The sequence below is a fragment of the Mastigoproctus giganteus genome, chromosome 2 (genome assembly GCF_048544385.1).
Source record: "Mastigoproctus giganteus isolate SK-2022 chromosome 2, ASM4854438v1, whole genome shotgun sequence".
NCBI lineage: Eukaryota > Metazoa > Arthropoda > Arachnida > Uropygi > Thelyphonidae > Mastigoproctus > Mastigoproctus giganteus.
In genome coordinates, this window is record NC_143576.1 from 257020710 (window position 1) to 257042261 (window position 21552).

The following is a 21552-nucleotide window of genomic DNA, read 5'->3' on the forward strand; positions in this document are numbered from 1 at the left end:
TCCTGCAGGTCATCCCATTTTGCATTCTTGTAATGCCAAACAACACGAGGTTGTGAATAACCATGAGATAAAGAGAATAGACAATCACCAAGTTGTGAACTGAAGTGCCTAAAGGACCTCTCACTTCGACTGTGTACTTATAAGGGTTGTTTGTGAGTAAAAGATCAAGCGTGTTGGCTGTATGATTAGGATTGTCTGGTATTCTTGTAGGTAAATGAACAATCTGTGCAAGGTCATTAGTAATTGCAAAAGCCTCGGCATCTCGACCAGCTGGGTTGGTGTGACTAGAAAACGGAAGCCAGCTGGAGTTGTGAACATTAAAATCACCAAGGAAAATTACCTCACTGTCAGGAAAGTTGGACTGGAGAAAGTCAAGTTGCAAAGAGAGGGAGTAAAAGAGCTCCAAGTGATTAGTGGATTTGGGAGTACGGTAGAGACAACAGATGAATTTGACACAATGAGGTAGAGAGATTTTAAGCCAGAGAAGATCAAAGGGAGGAGAATCCAAATTGCCAAGTCTCTGACAGGGAATATCAGAACGGAGATATGCACAAATACCACCTTTGAGGTAAAAGGAATCATACAGCGAATAATTTGGGCATCTGAGATGAGCAGTAGTTGAATCAACTGATAACTGAGATTCCCTCAGAAAAAGTACATGGGGTTTGGCAGACTGCAAGTGGAAATGGACATCATTGAGATTAGAATTGAGACCACGTATATTTGTGAAATGAATTAGGAAGTGCTTGGGAGGTTTAGATCTTTTCTCAGATAAGCTTGCTCTGTTAGTTTGACAATTCATGGTGTATTCAATAGTAAGAAAAACTGGGTGGGACATGCTGTATGAAGTAATGAAATTTTTGGATATGGCGTACATGTGGTAAGAATATACCCAGATCCCTGACATAATTTGGTCTCGACAAAGCTCCCCGCATACACACTACTCGGACTCTCTCCAGTCACTATCTGGCAAAGTAGAGGTAGCAAGATTATACACTAGCTGATCCGGAAGCCTCCTAAACAGTTACCAATAGGTTCAGTCCAGTGTACTAACTAGCGGCCAGCCTGCAGACACCATTTTAGAGCTGTACCCTCGAAATGTAAGGAATATTGGATCTCGCTACGATATTCATCATAACATCAAAAGTCATCAATCATACTGCATGATGGAAGAGATAGGGAAGGGTTAACCGGAACTTTGCTCTAGACCCTAAACATGGGTCCCACCACTTCAAGCCTCCAATAAGCAAAGTGTTGGTATTGTACCGGTTGATGAGAGTCATCTACCACCTAGTACTGCCTGGTAACTTAGAGGGTCGGCATTCCTCCATGTGGTGTGGGCGCCACACCTCGACCCCATGCTTATGTTAGTTCACACTTGGGTGCTCACCCACCGTGTACTTGTGCACGGAGGGTATACCCAGGATTACTAACAGTCCCACCATCGTGAAGGTGCAAGCAGAGGATTTAGCTGTCACAGATTGTCCGGACTTCGCTGAAATTGGGTCCACTTGACTTGAGTGTCACCCGAATATCAGTTCCATCGGCATTTTAGACGTCCAGGTAGCTAGTACAGCTTGTCTGGCATATCTGAGAGAATGTCTGTAACAACCTCAAGGACCACACTAATTGAAAGCACAACTCTTGCATTTGCCCATCAATATTGTGATTTCTAAAAAAAAAAAAAAAAAAATTTTTTTTACACCCCTGACATGCATAACGAAACAAAATTTATCCTTTTGTGGTACGACGGAACACAACAATCGATGATGCATTAAAACAAACTAAATATTTGGTCTTTTTTTTTTTTTTGAGTGGCAAATGTAGAGACAGTGGGGATTACAAGATAATAGGCACATTAATTTCCCAATGATAATTTAATAAACAGGCCACCAAGTGTATATACACTGTGCTGCTACTTTATTAGGTACACCCCTGCTGTGCACACAAATGGTAATGCCAGTTCTTGTTGCTTCTTTACGACTTGCAAAACATCTGTTTATATGTTTATATTTATTATTTGAATTTTATGAATTCTGGTTGAATTTTTATTTTTTTTATTTGGAGTCTTGAAGTGTCTCACTTAATCCGATCACTGTAAATAGAGTCTGCTGTAGAAGCATAACTAAAGTAACAACTGTGATACATGCAGTTATTCCTTTATCTACAACAGAAACATTGATCATCAGTTTGTTGGAAAGATGTCATTCACATTTTTAATTTCCTCTTGTTATTTTAGTTAATTTATTTTTTTAAATAACTAAAAGAGCACCACTTGCTATAGAGCACTTAATTTGTGTTATTAAATTTAGAAATCTGCAAGCTTGGATTCTGAACAGAATGTTAGAAATATTTACTTTAACTGTGTCCCCACCTGAAATCTAACCATGGTTTCACATTTCTATAGCAAGAACTTATTGTTATGAATTGGATGTATTTAAACATTTTAAATCTTTATTTGTTCAGAGTTGGATTAAGATCACAAACTTTTTTTTTTTTTTTTTTTTTCTGGTTTTGCAAAAAATATTGTCTAGTTATAAGTTTTGGTGAAGAGGAAATTTCATTTAAAAGTTAATTTAGCATATCAGTATATTTCTGCACATTTCTATAAAATGAAAAGCAGAAAATGTAGGATTTCTCTACATTGTTAGAAGACTGTGGAGCTGATATAATATTTAATTGCTAACAAATATTTGGCATTCTACAAATTGATCCAAAGAGCCTCACTACTATAACAAGCCATAAAATAAATTTAATATAGATTCAAGCATGAAAGACCAGCAAGATCCATACCTATGAGAGAGGGGGGGGAAACACTTCTTATTTATTTATTATTATTTTTTTTATGCAGGTACAGCAAGTGTGGTTTCCCTGCACCACACTGTTAATATTAATACTAAATGGCAAAGCAGATATAATGACATGAGTTTAAATATTTTAAATGTCTGATGACGTTTACATAGCATAACATTAAATGCATAGTTAATACGTATTACACTTGCTTTTAACTACCAAAGTAGTTATTGGCTTGTTATTATAATTATTACTATATAATGATTATTATTACTATATAATAATAATAATTATTACTATAATAATAATTATAATAATAATAAGCTATTACTATAAATAAATTATTACTATACAATACAATACAATTTTATTTATAATAATAATAAGCCAATAACTACTTTGGTAGTTAAAAGCAAGTGTAATACGTATTAACTATGCATTTAATGTTATGCTATGTAAATGTCATCGGACATTTAAAATATTTAAACTCAGGTCATTATATCTGCTTTGCCATTTAGTATTAATATTAACAGTGTGGTGCAGGGAAACCACACTTGCTGTACCTGCATAAAAAAATAATAATAAATAAGAAGTGTTTCCCTCCTCCCATAGGTACGGATCTTGCTGGTCTTTCATTCTTTAATCTATATTAAATTTATTTTATTATTTTATTTTTTTTTTATTAATTTCCAAAGTTTTCAGCCTCAGTTTTCTACAGAGGAAACATTTCAATAATTAACAATTTGTTCATAAAAATATAATTTCCTACAATCCATTTTATAATCCCCCCCCATTAGTTTGAGTTATGCCTATCTTATTCTAGCATCATTTAATTCCATGAAATTATCTTTATTCATTTTACTATCCTCTTCTGGGCCATACAAACCTCAGCCAGATAACCTCTAAGGGAATCTGATTAAAGGAAGTATTATGTAAAATGGAAAGATGTTAATTGTATTCATTATATTTTTGTTGCTATATTAGGTTTTTGTAACAGTTACATTTTATAAAAATGGTCAAAGTACTATATAAGTTTATTGAATATAGGTCGCCAAGGCATATAGAGCTCCTTATCTTGTCGCGCGCACGTGTATATAACTAATATGAAAAATCAGAAATGAAGCTACACACATACGGTTTAAAATCCACTTTTATGACATTGTTTCAATGTTACTGGAACCTATGGTTTTTGTATATTGCCTTTTATCATTAATTTAATGGGCTTCTCGGTGACTGATTTTCTAAGGATGAACCTTCAAGCTTTAATCTATATTAAATTTATTTTATAAATATGAAAATTCATTTATTTTTTATTAAAAGCACTTAGAATAAAATTCCTTTATATAGTTAGTAAAAACATTTGGTGGTGTCAGTTGAAAATCTGCTGATATGCATCTACAGCCACCAAATGCGTTCATGGGAGGGCTCTTTGATTCCAGTAGCTTCAAGCTCCACCTTAAGTTGCATGTAACACATTTCCAACATGTCATATGCTGCAGGGAAAGGTTGATGATTTCTGGTGTAGAAGGATAATTTTTAAATAGCAAATTTACTTAGGATGTAATTATTGATAATTATTTTTAGTTTGTTACCTGTATTCAGGATTTTGAGATGTTAATTTGATATTTATTGTGTGATATAAACACATGATTATATGGTGTTGTCCTCAGAACATTTTGTCAACCGTGTGGCACTATGAAGTAGCCGGGTGGGGAAGTGTAATACTTCGCAATATTATAAAATTTTCTGTTATTTATAAATGTGACTTAAGCGATCCAGTGCGAAAATTAATTGCATAATTTAACATTATATGCTCCTGTTGCATTGACCTCAATTGCATAGCATGTTCAAATTAATATTGATCAAAATCAGTGAGCAGTACCATGCAGTACTGTGAGAACTGCTTAAATTTTAGCCAGGCAGTCTGTTAAATTCACCAGGTGGTGCACCCATTCGATAGGTCCTGGGGAGAACACCAATTATAGTGACTGACTGGAGGCAAAAGGCCCAGTGAATAAATTGACATTATAAGGCGATTATAATAATGCTGTTATCCTTTACCTTTATTTTATTAGGAATTGTTTATTTGCATCATGAAGTATTGTATTATTAACATTTTAGGTATTAAAAGTGTATAAACTTTACCACTAAACTCATTTTTTGGATGCATAAAACACTAATACAAATTTGCTTAATGATAACTTTATTGGTTTAAATATTAAAATGTGCATATTAATTGTTCTTCTTGAACAATGATGACTCATACTCATCCTTGACCCTCATATCAGGAATATCAAAACTAAGAAATGAGGCTTGTGGCTCCCCCAAGGAATCTAGAGTTGATTGCATCCTAGCCTTCTTACCCTTATTCAAGGCTTCTTTATAGTAACGACAATCAGTAGAAACTGAACTTCATTGCTTCAAGCAGTCTTGAAATGGGCATCGCCGGAATGCCATTATGGTTCATCAAATGCATTGATAATGTCATGTACACATTAACTGCCTTCTACATGCATTATCTGAATGGTGTTCCATTTTGTAAAAGTTTTCCATTTCAAGCCCTGGCTAGATCTCTCTATGATTAGGACATTGTCCAGGGTCACTGGAGGATCTTTCTGCGTTCTGGTACTGATCTGAAAGCTCCTTTATTGCCTCCCTGTGCCTGAAGAAATCTGTTTTAGTTGAGTTTTTAATTCTTCATCTCTTAAATTAAATGTTATCTATTGTGTTTTTGACATGAAGTGCTTCCAACAGTCCAAAGGTCGCGGGTTCGAATCCCGCCTCGGGCTTGGATCAAAGTACTGCAAAAAACCTTGGGAGGTGCACTATGGCCACAGAAGCCGATGCGCCAATAACTACCAAAAAAAAAAAAAAAAAAAAAGCTTCCAACAGTTCCTTCAGGTGCACTCTTTTTTTTTCATCATTGGCCTCTAAGCATTTAGTAAATGTGATCAATTAGCTATCACATGAACAGTAATAATATTAATATAGTATCGAAGATGGACTTCATTCCATCATCTCATCAAAGTTGTTGGGTAACCTGGAACACATTGCCTTCTCTGCCAAGTCAGTCTTGCTGAGTTAAATCTTTACTGCAGGGCTTTATATTAGTGGAAATTTACTACTATCAAGAAAGTAGTGCTAAAAGGAAAGATAGATTTAAGCAATTTCAACTAATGCATGCGTGTACATGTTGTACATGTTGGTTCTCTTTGTGTGTGTACATGTTGGTTCTCTTTGGTTGTATAACTAAGCTGGTAGAACGTTGGCAACCCTTTGATAAGTCTGTTTAAAGATGAGGTTAGAAGGGGTGAGATTGAGAAGGCCAAATCAAAAAGTGCAACAGGCTATCACTAGTGAGTGCCACTGTGACTTATGTTCAAATGCAGTTCACAGTCCAAAAGTTTTGAAAGAAGATAAAGTGATGAACTCAAGGAAGGAACTTTTGAATTGCAAACTTTTGGTAAAAATAATCATAAAACAGGCAAGGCAAGCTGATAATTCTAGACATGTTATTCCCACTGTGCAGAAAGTCTGTTCTTGTTTCTGTTTTCAGGCTTGAATAAAGCAATTTGTTTCTTTTAAATTTTATGCTCTCATTCAAAACCTATCAGTGCACTTGCGTTTTTTTTTTTTTTTTTTTTTTTTTTTTGGATTGAAGCTATAGACTTAGGCCAATTACCCTTTGATATGTTAAAGAATGTTATGTGCAGATTTATTTTACCAACAGTTTTCAAATCTTCAATTTTGGAAATTGATTACCCTAGCAGACTAAGCTTAGAAGGGTGGTAGTAGTAGTGGCAAATGATGCATGAAAGCAAGCTTATATAGCAGCAGCCAAAAAAAAAAAAAAAAAAAAAACACTACACACTTTTCCCATCCATACCTTCCAAGAATTGGTCTAGTTCTTGAATTTATTTAAGCCATCCATTTTCACAACAACAGGTGGAAGCCTGTTTCAACAATCAACCACCTGCTGGCTGAAGGCAAACTGCCACACATCTATCCTGCAACCATCTTTCCTCAACTTAAATTTATATCCCCTTGTGTGTAGTCTCAGCAAGAGGAATTATACCATTCATGTTCAGCTTACTCAATTCATTCAAGCCCTTAAATATTGACTTAAACACTGGATGATTCTGACTTAATCATAGGCATTTCTACTGCCAAGGTTATTGAGAATCTAAAAGATGAGGGAGAGATTCTTATTTTGCTCAGTTAGGAAGTACATTATGGTTACGTGTTACTACATAGTGTACACATTCCTACTGAAAAATTGTTTTTATAAATACTGAGTTAGCACAAATTTCATCGATGGACATTTCATCATTTTCAAATTTTTTGTAGAGTGATATTTTTTTGCATCATTTCGCATTTTGAAATTTCACACTTTTTTTTTAGAAATTTCCAGTACTTCTCAGTGTCATTAAAGATGAAGCAGTAAGTATTTTACAGCATCAGATCAGTTCCATCAGTTTCAGTATGAAAATCTACCAATGCTATTATGAAAAGGAGATAGAATTGATGTACAGTAGTCTTTGGTTGGGGACCTGACAAGGAAGTTTGAAATATAACAAATTATCCAAAGTAATTCTTGGTTTGTTTAGAGAAATGCAAACACAAAGCAGTAAAGGATCATATAATGCAAATTAAAATAATTTCAGGCCAGTTATGTGTGTTGCACCCTGTTAATCCCCCTCAAGGATTAGTATAAAATAGTGGTATACATTTAGATGTTATTTGCATCTGTCCATTTTGGAAAGATTTATATACCAGATATAACTCATCATGTCTAAAAAGTGGCCACAAGGTATAGCCGTTACATATAAATTAAACAGTGATTAATCTTGCATGCTATGCCATTATCATTCTAGTGTATAATGCTTAAATGCTTAAGTTGGGCAGAGTAGCAATGGAAAGCGTGTCCTCTAATTGGGAAAAAAAAAAAAAAAAAAAAAAACTAAATAAATATAATACACTCATATACATGCATAATATATATGAATGTATAATCTTAATTATATATGAAACAATTTGAAGTTGCATATTAACACAATTTCCCCTTATCACATTTAGATACTGAAATACAGCTGTGTCACCATGTGATGTATTCTGTTCACCTTGAGTTCAAGTATTACATCTGAAAAACGTACTGCTCAAATTACTAAACCTAGAAATAAGATGCATATTTACAGGATAATGTACCAAGAAATTTGGTACATTATCCTGTAAATACCATGTAGATATGAACTAAGTATAAGACATCTGTTCAACATTTCTGTCATTTGAAAGCTTAATAAAATTTGGCCTGCATTTGTTCAGTATTGTTCCATGTTAAATTTTGCTTAATATTTTAAAAACATTTTTATTTATTTTCTCTGTATCCTAATTTTTGAACTACTTTTATTTTTTGTTCTATTTTTACCATGTTGCAACTAAAGAGGTTTTATCATCCTTTCCTTTATTTTTGAGTAAATCTCAAATTGAAATTTTATCAGGTAGTTGAACTTTGCAAGTATTAAAAGCAAATCCTTTTTGCCTTAGCATATGTTAGTTGAATTTTGGTATTGACTGTTTTTAATGGTACCTCCTTTATTAGCAGTTTGACAGCATGAGTTTCCTGTTTATAGTTTCAAGGAAGGTCCTGAAATTTGGAGAATCTAACTTTTTATTTATCTAACTTTTATTTTATTTATGTTTCATGTACAAGGGCTTTTTTTTTTTTTTTATTACCTTTATTTTGACTTCTTTCTAACGCACTTAGTTTCTGCCACGTGGTTTTTCTTTTATATCCTGCGAAATTACAGATGAGTTGAGAATAATAACTGGAACTTGAAGGGAGAGAAAAAAGTTATCAGCTATCAAAAAACCAACTCATCTAATTTCACTGCTTTTCTGTTTATAGTAAGTTACTGTATAAACAAAATTGCAAAAATATGGTAGGCTTTACTGATAATTGTTTTACCACTGAAATTTTAACTAAATTTAAAAAATAGTTTTATAAACTGCAGAACTTATAATACTGTTAAAAATGTAAACATAAAGCTATACACTCATTTTATTTATTTAAAATATTCAGAAAGATGGGTTTGGTGCTTCTTCATTGATTCCTGTTCCACAATGTTCTTAATATGATTTATTTCAGAAAAATTTTCTGTTGCAGTTGGAAGGCATTCAGTAAATATATTGCCCTCTGAACTTCCTGGCAGGTAGGCACATTAATTCTTTTTTCTACTTTGTCATCACTGTCTTTTCTTTTTGTTGTTTGTCTGTTTATACTTGAGAAACTATCTCTGCATCAGTTAAATATGTTCCACTGATTTAAAAATCACTGTCAATTTTGTGGAATTGTCGAGGAGAACTTCTTCATCCACTGCTTGCTTTAATAGTGTCTGTAATTAAGATATTTAGCAAATCGTTGAGCCTTTCATGATTAAATGTCCCACCTAAAGAAATGTCCTTTTCTCAGCACTGAGAAAATCACTTTAATACACTTTAGTCTGTATCTGGGTATCCTCTGCTTCTCATTCATTCCTTGCTGTCAAGAGAACTGCTTCTTTATATACTAGATAAGTTTCAGTGTATTGGAAAGAATTCGAAATTCAGCAGCACTTAAGGCTTCTTGTCATCCTTTTCTACAGTCTGAATGGTTTTAGTTTTATCTACAACTGAAAAGATTTATTTTATTTCTTTATTTTTTTGCCATCCTGAAGCTTTGACTAAAGTGTGTTTATTTCTATTCTGAAAATGAAATTGAAACCAAAGCAGACTGAACAGAAAATGCACCAGTGGCACTCAATTGTCAATTCACATATGATAAAATCATTCGACCTACTCCTCTTTATGTGTAGCACTATAACTTTGATCTATGCATAATACTTGGAAACTGCTCAAACAGTTTATTCTAAACAAGCCAGAATTATTGCAGCTATAAGTATATATATTTCGTGTGAGACTTATTGACTGATAACATGATTTTGTCAAATGATTTGGTAAGAGACAGAGGAAGTATAAACATTATGTTAATTGATGTAATGAAGGCACAACTGATGTAGTCCTTGCAATTTTGCTGCACAAAGAATTTTGTGTTGACCTAGTTTTACCGGATTAAATTACAAAAATGTGCAGATATTGGAGAACTAGATTAAATTCAGATTGAAGTAACAAAAATTTAAAATCATTATTCCCGTGGAGGTTTTGATGGGAAATTGCTGCGGAAGTTAGAAATATTGAAGAATTTGACCTATTGATGTTCAAGTTATTGAGACAGTATTGTATATAAATAAAAAGGAAAAATGTTACCTCATATATGTATTGTGTGTATATGATTTAAGACAATATGTATTTCTCACCTAAGAGGTTGTGAGGGCTTTTAATTTCATTGTTCTTTTATGACTGGATTGGTGTTATTTATTTTTCTTTGCTAGCTGTCATTTTTTGGATTGGGTAGAGTAACTGTTGTTGGTGCTTTTAGCAAGTCATTTTTCATGAAGATGCAAAGTACAGTACTTGTTTAAGTATAGTAAGGACTAGAATCCAGCTGAGCACTATTAATTGTAGTTAACAGCCATGAAGTACTAAAAGTCATTCTTTACCAAATGCTTATGCTGGCAAATGTTCAGTATTATATTTTAGTGATTTAACTTTATTCAATTATAAATTGGATGTCTTTTATTATTTTAAGTGTAGCAGTATCTCAAGCATTTCTGTTAAAATTTGAAATTTTTTTTTTTGATTCTTCTACATTGTTAGATATTTATCAACATACTTGAAATAGTTTTTATAGGTATTATAGTTGAATGCCATTGATTAGGTAACATTTAATTGCCATTAATTTATTTTCGCCCTTCTCATATCCTGTGGAATTCAGCTTCATAATATGCACAAAAGTCATTTCTTTGTGGGTGTGTGATGTCTATATATATCATTGGATTTTACTTTTCTATTTGGAATCTTTTCATTACAACTAACTATATAAACACGGAGAGTTCATTATAATTAAATTGTGGGTCATTATAATTAACAGTGAATAAGTAGGCAGGCAGGCAGATAGATAGGTAGGTAGGTAGTTAGGCAGGAAGGCAGGAATGCAGGCAGGCAGGTAGATAGATAGATGCTACCATTTATTATTGTTATTATTTTTAACTTTAGGCCAGATCGTCGTGTAAGAGATAAAGAAAGGTGGAGAGATGAACGCTTTTCTGAAGTCCAGGTGCCACGTTCTCGAGGTGATGAATGGAGAGATCCATGGAGAAGGTAGTAGCCTTAGTGGTCATTGGTAGTTTTATTTTCTAAGTTTCATTGCAAATTTAGTAGGGTCTTTGTTGCTTTTTTTTTTTTTTCCTTTTTTTTTTTTTTTTTTTAAATCCTTGTGAAAAGTAGCCCATTTGATATTTGTTGGATATGTTAGGTATTTGGCTAAGCACCTTCATTCAGTAAATTCTTATATTGGTTTTCCATATTATGGACTTTTTGCATTTAACAGTTGATTAAAGCAGTATGAGCAGTGAGTGTGCACTTTTAAGTTGTCAGGTATATCATGTCATTCATCCTTTTCTCCCGTGATACAGATACATGCTCTTCTAGAGTTTGTTTCACTTTTCTTTTAATAGGGTTTCTTCATTGTGATTTTTTTGTCCTGGTGTTGTTGATATGTGCCAGACTTGTACTTTTCCACTTTCCATAATTGTTACTTATGAAGTGTATAGCTGATCTGAATTTTGTGAAAGGTTTCTTCCTGTTTTTTAATTTTGATTTATTGGGAAGGCAACTACCATTCCAGCAGGTTTTCTTTTTTTTTAATTTTTATTTTTGTTTTTTAAAAAATTAGTAATTTTGGTGATAAACATATTGAGAATACTATTAAAAACTTAATTTATTATTCTTAAAGTGTTTATACTGGAAATAATTAATATTAAGTATTTATGTAATGTCATGTTCTGAGATTTTTTTTTTTTTGTAGGATTTTTAAAATTGAACATGTACATTAATTTATATTAAATCAATCTGGTAATGTTACATAAGTATATTTTTAATATACTTCGAAGTAAAGCCTTATCACTGCACATAGTTGCTTAACCTAAAACAGCAGGAACAAAATAGTAGTGGTGGGAAGATATATAGAAACAATCGTGGGAAGAGTAATCTTGAAATTCGGCATATCCATGTTGTTAGTATATAATAATCAGAGGAGTTCTGTGCTTTAAAAGATTGAAAAATTTTTAGTGGGTCATTTGTGCAAAGGTAATGAAATATTTTTTTAATAGGAAATATTTTCATATATTTTTTATTCCATTCCACATGCATAGTGGTAACATTAAGGTGAAAATTCCAAATAACTTGTTAAATACTATTTCACCTTTTGTGAAAGCTGACTTCCAGATTGTACCCAGTTGTCTATTAAATGGTTGTAGAATTGTGGCAAACCTCACATAACACGGTATTTTTGAGCTTTTGTGCTTGGGGGGGGGGGTCTACTATTATGTTGGATATAATTTTTCAGTGTTTCCATTTTTTTTTTTTTTTTTTTTTTTTGTGAATCCTCGCTGTTGACTCGCTAGTCGTTATGCGAAAAAAAATATATATATAATTATTGGGTAATTCTCTTATTTTATTTTGTTGGGAAAACTTCGTGTTAGGTTTTGGGCTTGTTTGACACCACAAAAAATTGTGGCTTTTAAGGTTTTTGTAAGGGTATTTTAGTTTTTAGTTTTTATAGTTTTTTAGTTTTTAAGTGTTTATAGAATTTTCTGGGTATTTATTACTAAAGTTTGTGCCGACTGGGCTAGCCAGGCGTGTAAAGTGCCTGCCTGGCAACCCAAAGATCACGGGTTCGAATCCCGCCTCGGGCTTGGATCAAAGTACTGCAAAAACCTTGGGAGGTGCACTATGGCCACAGAAGCCGATGCGCCAACAACTACCAAAAAAAAAAAAAAAAAAATAAAGTTTGTTCATAAGAACTGTACTGGAATAATTTCTTTGTTGTGAATTAAATTCCACCCCAAAATTATGCCAAGGAATTTAGTCATAATTTGGATAACTGCAGATTTATTTAAAGAGTGGTTTCTAAGTTGTTTTGTGCCAGCCATGGAAAACTATTTAAAGCAGAAAAATCTAGATTTCAAAGTTTTATTACTATTGGATAACGTGCCAGGTGGGAAGGAGCAGCAGTGCGTAGCACATGCTTCTTGATTAGACTGGGGTTTGAGCCTATCACCACCAAATACAAAGGATGCGGAAAGGTCAGGGAATGACCACCGCTATCCTGGAGCAATATGGCCTTAGTTGCTAATGCTCCTTAAAAAAAAAAAAAAAAACGTGCCAGGTCATCCGAAAGATTTAAGTCATTCAAAATGTTGAAGTAATGCTCCTACCACCTAATACAACTTCTTTAATTCAGTCATTAGATCAAAGCATTATCTATCTTTCTATCTATCTATCTATCTATCTATCTATCTATCTATCTTTAAAACTTATTACATCAGAAAATCATTGCAATGGATTTTGAAAAAAAAAAAAAAAAAAATTCTGAATCTATTGAAGTGATGGAGGCATGGAAACATTTTTTCAATTGTGGACTGTATTGGAATCATAGCTTTATCGCTCAAAAAATAAAACCATCAACATTAACAGCGTGTTGGAAAAATGTATGGCCAGAGTCGGTTCATTCAGCAAATATGGTCGAACCGCCAGAAAACAGAATCGGTGTGATAGTAGAACTTCCTGAGTTGATAGAAGGGGTAGGTTTTAATGATATGACTACTGAAGACATTCAAGAATTACTGATAGAAAAAGTGGCTGGCAAAGTGGATTTGGTGGAAATGGCATTGAAGGAAATCCAAATCAGTTCATAGGATGATAAAGCAGATAAATTCTGAATTTCCAAATTTTTCACTAAAAAGCATCTTGGAAGGCAATTTACAAAAATCTATCGAGCAAAAGCAAACAATCCCAGAATACTGTACTGATTTTTTAAAGAGCGCAGAAGATAATTCAAAAGGTGAAGATATTCTGCAACAGAGAAAATGTTCTCGTTTGATTGTGCTTACCAGCTATGAAGAAGAAGAAAATAAATGAACGTACATTATCTGACATATATGTATCACAGTTTGTAAGATGATTGTTCAGTTAATAGTATTTTTAATAAAAATTAAGTTTCCAATAGTTATAAAAAATTATGTATTTTTGTTGGCTTTTGGAATGTAACCCCACTTTTTGTACTGGTTCTTAGTCCCATATAACATGGTTTCGCACGACACGAGATTTTATAGGAACCTAACTACCTTGTTATAATAATAGTAATCGTGGCACGTGACGCAAGAAATCAAGCGTATGAGCTTATGTAGTATCAGCCAAAGAAAAAAAAAATAAATTCACACAACCATTCCCTCTGAATGCTAGTCCAGTTCCTCCTTAAATTTATTTAACCTGTCAACTTCCACACCGACAGACGGAAGTTTGTTCCAGCAATTAACACTCGCTGGCTAAAGGCAAATTTCCGCACAGCTATTCTACAGCTGTCTTTCTTCAATTCGAATTTATGCCTCCTTAGGTTCGTAATCCGAACAAGTGAAAGAATTCCATCAGAATTCAGCGTGCTCAATCCATTCAAGGCCTTATACACCTCAATCAGATCATCTCGCAGGTGCCTAGTTTCCAGCTGCTGCAGTTTGCAGAACTTAAGCCTCTCTTGGTAAGAGGATCCCGTCATTCCCCTCACCAATCTTGTTGCCCTTCTCTGTATAAGCTCAAGCAAATCTACATCCTTCCTAAAATGAGGCCTCCAGACCTGTACGCAGTACTCAAGGCGTGGCAATGGTCTGTACAGAGAGACAAGGCGATTGTCTCTCTGTATAAGACCATTGCCTTATACAGAGAGACAATCACTTCCTTTTCCCTGCTAGAAAAATTCCTATATATCATTGACAAAACCCCATGACCTGCCCTGGCAGCCTGTCTGCATTGCTCAGGAAACTTCATATCTGACTGCACAATTACTCCCAGGTCTTTTTCATTTTTTCCACCTTAAGTGTAGTATCATGCAGTTGGTACGTTTCTCTGGAGTTACTTCTACCCATATGCAGTACTTTGCATTTGTCAAGGTTAAACTTCAGTTACCACTTCTTAGCCCATCTGCCCAAATTTTCTAGATCCTGCTGCAGTATCACACTGCCAACCTTTGTATCATCTGTAAACTTTGACACTAAGCCTGATATACCTTCATCAGTATCATTGATAAATATACAAAACAACAGTGGACCCAACACCGAACCCTTTGGGGCTCCACTAATAACATTAGTCCACGAAGAGCAGTGCCCATTGATTACGACCCTCTGTCTTCTCCCACTCAACCATCCTTTTATCCATTGTAGCAACTTACCCTTAATACCATTCTGCTCCAATTTGTGCAGTAGTCTTCCATGCACAACAGTGTAAAAAGCTTTCCTGAAATCCAAGAATATGATATCAAAATTATTTTTTGCATCCAGTTCCTTTGTAACCACATCATAGTATCCAATCAAATTTGTCAGACAAGACTTTCCCTTAACAAACCAACAAACCCATACTGTGTCTGAATTATTACTGCAGTGCTGTCTAGATCGTACATTGCATCTTTAACCAGTGACTCCATTATTTTCCCTAGAACAGAAGTTAAACTAACTGATCTGTAATTACTCACATCACCCTTCAATCCCCCTTTGTGAATTGGGGATACATTCTCCAGTCCGTGGGGACCTCCCCTGAGTCCCAGGATGCTCTCATAATTATGGCTAAGGGTTTGCTTAGTTGCTTTGCCGCCTCCTTTAATATAACTGGATAGATCCCATCCACCCCAGGTACCTTTCTTATGTTTAACTTCAACAGTTTTTCCTCCACTTTGCTCTCAGTTATTACAAAATCATTAAGCACATTGCTACAATTTGATAACCTTCTGGCATTTTCAATCCTTAATAACTCCTCGTGTGTGAATGGATGCAAAATACTCATTCAGTTTGTTTGCTATCTGAGCAGGATCGAACTATCGATATCAAGTGGACCAATCTGATTCATCCCCTTCCTTTTAGAGTTTATATAAGTAAAGAAATCCTTGCTGTTTTTCTTAGCATCCTTTGCCAAAGATTTCTTGTAATCTTCCTTCGCCCGCCTAACCTCCTTTGTAACTTGATTACAGACTAGCTTATATCTGCCACAGGCTTCTTGTGTCAGCTGATAATTTATATGTATCCCATGCATTTTTCTTCTCTGCCATGAGTCTCATTAGTTCATTTGAAAACCATTTAGGCCTAAACCTTGAACAATATTTCTTAGAAACATTTAGTAGCTTCCATGATTAATTCCTTGAATGCTTCCCACTTTGAATTTGTTGTTGGTAACATCATGAGTTGATTCAACTGTACAGAATTTAAAAACTGTCTGAAACCACTGTACTCACCATTACGGAAGAAAAAACCCTTTCCTTTAGCCCTGATGGTAATTATATTGTTAAGTAAATCCCACATCAGTACACTGTGATCACTACCACCTAGCGGTTCCTTTATCTGCAAATTCTTAATACCCGAATGATCACTGCTGATACCAGATCAAGAGTATTAGCCTTTCTGGTTGCCTCTCAAACATGTGATGCATGCAGAAAACAATCATCCAGTAAATCCACAAAAGTCTTACTAGTTGTGCAAGTGACTAACCAACAAGTTCCAGTCAATATCTGGGAAGATAAAATCCCCCATTATAAGACATTCTGATTTACTAGCCCACTCTATTTCTCTGTACAATTGTTCATTGTACTCATTCGAGTCATTAGACGTATAATATACTCCTACTCTTATTTTTGCTTTCGCAGCACCTCCGTAGCCAGGTGGGAAGGAGCAGCAGTGTATCCACCTTTGATGTTTTGACCAACACTTCAAATTCATCAAATTTATTTACTATACTTCTAGCATTCGTATGCATGCAAGTATACATGCACCTATTCTTATTCTTAGTTACTCTAACACATTCTATATACCCACGTGTTTCACAACGACTGCCATCAGTCCCTGAAACCCACAGCACCCCTCATTCCAGGCCGCTGCTTATTCTGATAGTAGTGCAAGGATCACCTTCACCTCTGCCTGCGGCTACTTTTAACCTTTTAGTCTGTGAATCCCCCCAAGCTAGCAGTTTTCCGACCCACCTAACACTGCCTCGATAGCATCAGCAAATATTCTTGCACCCTTTCTATTTAAGTGTATCCCATCCCTGTAGAAGCAGTCTCTCCTGTTAACAAGCACAGACCATGCTGAAAAAAAATTCTACCCCATGAGCCTTGCACATTCCCTCCAGGGCCGAATTGATTGCCAAGGTTCTCATCATGTACTCCCTCCAATCGTGTCTGGGCAGAATTGCAGATACTTTCAAATTTAACTCCAACTCCCGACTTTTTTGCAACATTGACCTCTACGTGTTAAGTAAATCTGCAGATTATCAACAAGGAGATCATTAAACTAGGGTTACCTGTAATGAGATATGACTTGTTGCAATGTATTTGGCCACATATCTAGATATAGTAATGCATGAATCACTTGTTTGTCTGCAGTTAGTCTGAATTTGCATGCATTGGATAGGTGTTTAATGTGTTTCATCACATTTTAAAATAAGCAGCAAATTTGTATCAGAAACCTACAAAATATTAAAAACAGTTTTTATTGAAGATGCTACATGTTGTTTAAAGATGATACAAAGTTTAAAGGGCCATTTCTCCATTAAAGGTAATGCTCACTCTAGCTGCCCTTCAACTTCAAAAACTAATGTTTCAGTCATTCTTGGTTGTGATCTAAGGACCAATGATGGGCATCCAGCTGTCCAAGAAGTTGCTAGTGAAAGCTGGTTTTCCCTTACAGGATATATAAATCAGTTTTAACACAAGATTTCAGAATGCAGTGTGTTTCAGCCAAGTTTGTACTTCGCATCCTTATTGATGATCACAGAAAGCTTTAAATTTTTGCATGTCACAATCTTTTTCAACTTGCTGCCGTTCACAGTCCAAAATTTAGAATTAAAAATCATTCTGGGTATATTTCTACCAATCATCAGGCTTACAAAGGAATTCTTTGCTTTTATTTGTGCAGGGTTGGAGTGACCCCGCAACATGCATTTGAAAAATCAGAAAATAATTCAAGAAATAATTCGAAATTCTTCACTTTTTTTGATGACACCTTTATTTTCCATCTTACTTGAATACAGCTGTGAAAATCCAAGAGATTTCTGGAATTTTTCAGTGGAGAAAACATTTTCAAAAATAGCTGTTAGGAGTTTCAGCTGTGTAGCACAGTAGATGAAGAGCATGAATTGCTGAAATATTGTCTGGGGTATATCGACCCTATGCCATGTGCTCATGGTTAATAAATGTCACCCCCCCATTAAATATTATAGTGCTGAATGAGTTTATTGGTTGGGTTTCCACAGTCATTTGCATTAATGCAAAAATGATTTTAACTTCCACAGGGTGGGGAGGATCTGGCTACTTTCATGAACTTATATTGCAATTAAATACTTGGATCTACTGCAACTCCTTCCTCCTCCCCTTCCATGAAGAATTAAGCAAGATTTGATCACTAATCTAATCTTGAGTTTCAGCAATCCTTTCGTGGTGTGACAAAGTATTTGAGTCTTGTCTTTCCTTTAGTTGTTAACATGGATATCCAACAAGCCATGCATAATGATTTCAAACAGTCAATATTTGCTTGAAATATTGAAAATAGCAAGTCTTATTTTACCTTACAGTGTTTCTGTGGAGTATGTGATCTACTCTCTCCGCAGCAGTTGGTCTAGCTTGTTTGACCTGTTGGCTGATCCTGATAGCTAAAGAAACAATGGTGTATTCCCCCCCCCCCCTTTTTTTTTTTTTTTTTTTTTTTTTTTAGGTTTTTCTCTCTGTAAACCTGGGTGGAATGGTGCCTATTCTGACTTTTCCCAATTAAAACAAGTGGTTAAGAGGGAGTAGTATACTTATTTCTTGCCAAACTCTAATTCAAATGAAATCATTACTTTTATTTATATTGGGTTGGGGTATTGCACAAATTTGTTTATCATTTTAGAGGGTAATGGTATAAAGTTCGAGAACCCCGAGCGGGACCAAATGATAAAATACCAAAAATTTTACCATAAAAATAGCTGGTTATTTTATTATTGATGTTTTTCTTCTTCTGTTGAATAATGCATTATTGTGAGGCAAGCTTACCTGAAGAATGGTTATATTACTGTTGTAAAGTTTTTTTTTGGGATGTTACCCTAACACCCTTACCCAGAAAAGTGTTGTTCACATTATCACTTAGTATTTGGTCTGTGCCATTGCTTAAGCTTATAAAGTAGTCAATCTTAAAGGTGTTATCCTACCAACTATTGGAACCCAAGTTAGCAATAGTTCATGGTACTATAAAAGATAGATCTTGAAAACTTAGCTCAGTTGATAGCAGAAATATTGCAAGCTCATTATGAGAATGTTCATTGCATACCATTATGTTGACTGTAACAGCAGCATCTCAATCTCAATGTTCTAGCTTTAAATCATCTCTCAACAAAGATGATCCCAAATTTGATGATGCCCTGATAATTAACCTGGGCCATGCTTTGCCTTTAGGCTCAATTAATTTTCTATGAAAAAAGCCCAGGGACTCACATCTGGTGAGTATGGGCTTGGCAAACCCAGAGTCCCAAGTCCTGAGCTGGATATCATCATTCTTCTCTTTCTTGATGATTCCCTTCTACTCTCTCTCTCTCTCTCTGGGTAACGCAGAAATTTTAAATTTTTTTTATTTTTTGGCTGGTGCAGCATAAGCCTCAGGCTTCCTTGCACCATATGGCTAATAATAATAATAAACTTATTATTATACAATTAAAGATTCTTTGTGGTTATATGAATCATAAAACAGTAGTGTGAGAAAAGATTGGTTAACTAAAAACAGCTGAAGACCATACCCAGTAATCAGTATATCCAATAGAGAATCTTTAATTGCATAATGTTGAGAAATTATTTAAAGCTAGAACATTGAGATTCAAATGGTTTACTGTTTACAGCAGTCTTCATCATAGATCTCATTTTTTTGCTAAAAATCTGGACTTTAAGGTTTATGCCAGTGACAAATGTTTCAATATCAGGTTCCTAACAATATAGGACTAACAATGGTTAACTATTCTGGCAGAACTTTCTCAGTTCGCTGTTTATGCTAAATCTTTCAGACTCTGCTGTAATATTGTAAAACAAAATCTGATACTTTTGTTAGGAAAAGTCATGTCTCTTGATATTTCTGGAACAAATCAAAAAATAGTAGTGAAACCAAATGTTTAGATGTGATACTAGGTACAAAACTAATTTACAGTTCTCATTATAGGTTTATATGTAAAAATTCTTTGCAAGCCTTTTTAAGATGACCTTATGGTTGTTATCACAGATTTAGAATACTCAAGTATATAAATTTGCATATCATTCTTATTTTAACTTGTGCGTCGTCAGTGGTCTATTTCTCAGCCAGTGAGAATAGCACCAAACAAGTCTTAACCATTGAACAGCAGGTGCTGAATTGGGCCAATTTAGCAAGCCGAATTGCCCAGGACTAATAGCAAAACCAAACTTATTATCCAACTTTAGCATGTTCCAATAAAACTGATGGATGTTCAATGCCAAGTTATCAAATTGGCATTAAACATCCATATGATAATTATCAATTGAGGCATACGATGCAAGAAAGCAAGCTTATACAGCATCAGCCAAAAAAAAAAAAAAAAAAAACCCTTCCTATTTCACCCATCCTGTCACTCCAAATGTTTGTCTAGTTCAGCCTTAAATTTATTTAAGCCAGTGGTTTTCAACTGGGGTGCCGTGTAATTTGGGTTTAAGTTACTTAAAGATATTATTATTATTTTTTTAAAATTTATATATTTATTTCATTATAAAAAAGGTACAATATAAAGGGTATGGTACAATATCCATTGTACCATATCGTTTTAATTTTGCGGTGATCTATAATTGATTTTAATTTAGTACCTCTATATAAAGAATAAAATTATTATATAGGTATATATTAAAAGGTCGAAAACCACTGTGTTAGGTATTTCTTTTGGCTTAGGGGTGCCGTGAAAAAATTGAGACACTAAGGGCACCGTGAACCGAGAAAGTTTGGGAACCTCTGATTTAAGCTATCAACTTCCACGACAACAGATGGAAGTCTGTTCCAGCAATCAACTACCCGTTGGCTAAAGGCAAACTTCCGCACATCTATTCTACAACTGTCTTTCCTCGATTTGAATCCATGTCCCCCCAGGTTCTTAGTGTGAGCAAGCGGAAGTATCCTGTCAACATTGAGCCTGCTCTAACCATTCAAGGCCTTATACACCTCAATCAGATCACCAGATGCTGCTACTTGCAGAACTTAAGTCTTTCTTCATAAGAGCAACCCTTTGTTCCATTCACTGATCTTGTTGCCCTTCTCTGTACTCATTCCAACAGCTCTACATCCTTCTTAAAATGAGGCCTCCAGACCTGTATACAGTACTCAAGGTGTACAGTACCTGACCATTGCCTTATACAAGGGGATAATCACCTCCTTATCCCTGCTTGAAAAATTCCTGTATATCATTGACAAGACACCATGGGCTACTCTTGCAGACTTGTCTGCACTGCCCAGAAAACTTCATATCTGCCTTCACAATTATCCCCAAGTCTTTTTCATTCTCCATCTCCCTGAATGTAGTAGCACACAGTTGGTATGTTTTTCTTGGGTT

General features: G+C 34.7%; 1 protein-coding gene across 10 annotated transcripts in view; it reads left to right on the plus strand.

Moving 5' to 3' along the window:
* The window catches only part of LOC150090406 (uncharacterized), a 390346-nt gene that overhangs the window by 170870 nt on the left and 197924 nt on the right, over positions 1-21552 (plus strand). For 9 of the 10 annotated variants that reach the window (XM_090389862.1, XM_090389864.1, XM_090389859.1 and 6 more), the window contains one exon: positions 10945-11049. The exons of the other annotated variant lie outside the window; for it this stretch is intronic. In XM_090389862.1, the coding sequence (XP_090245988.1) occupies positions 10945-11049 (105 nt within the window). The remainder of the gene's footprint in view (positions 1-10944; positions 11050-21552) is intronic. 10 annotated transcript variants of the gene reach the window in all.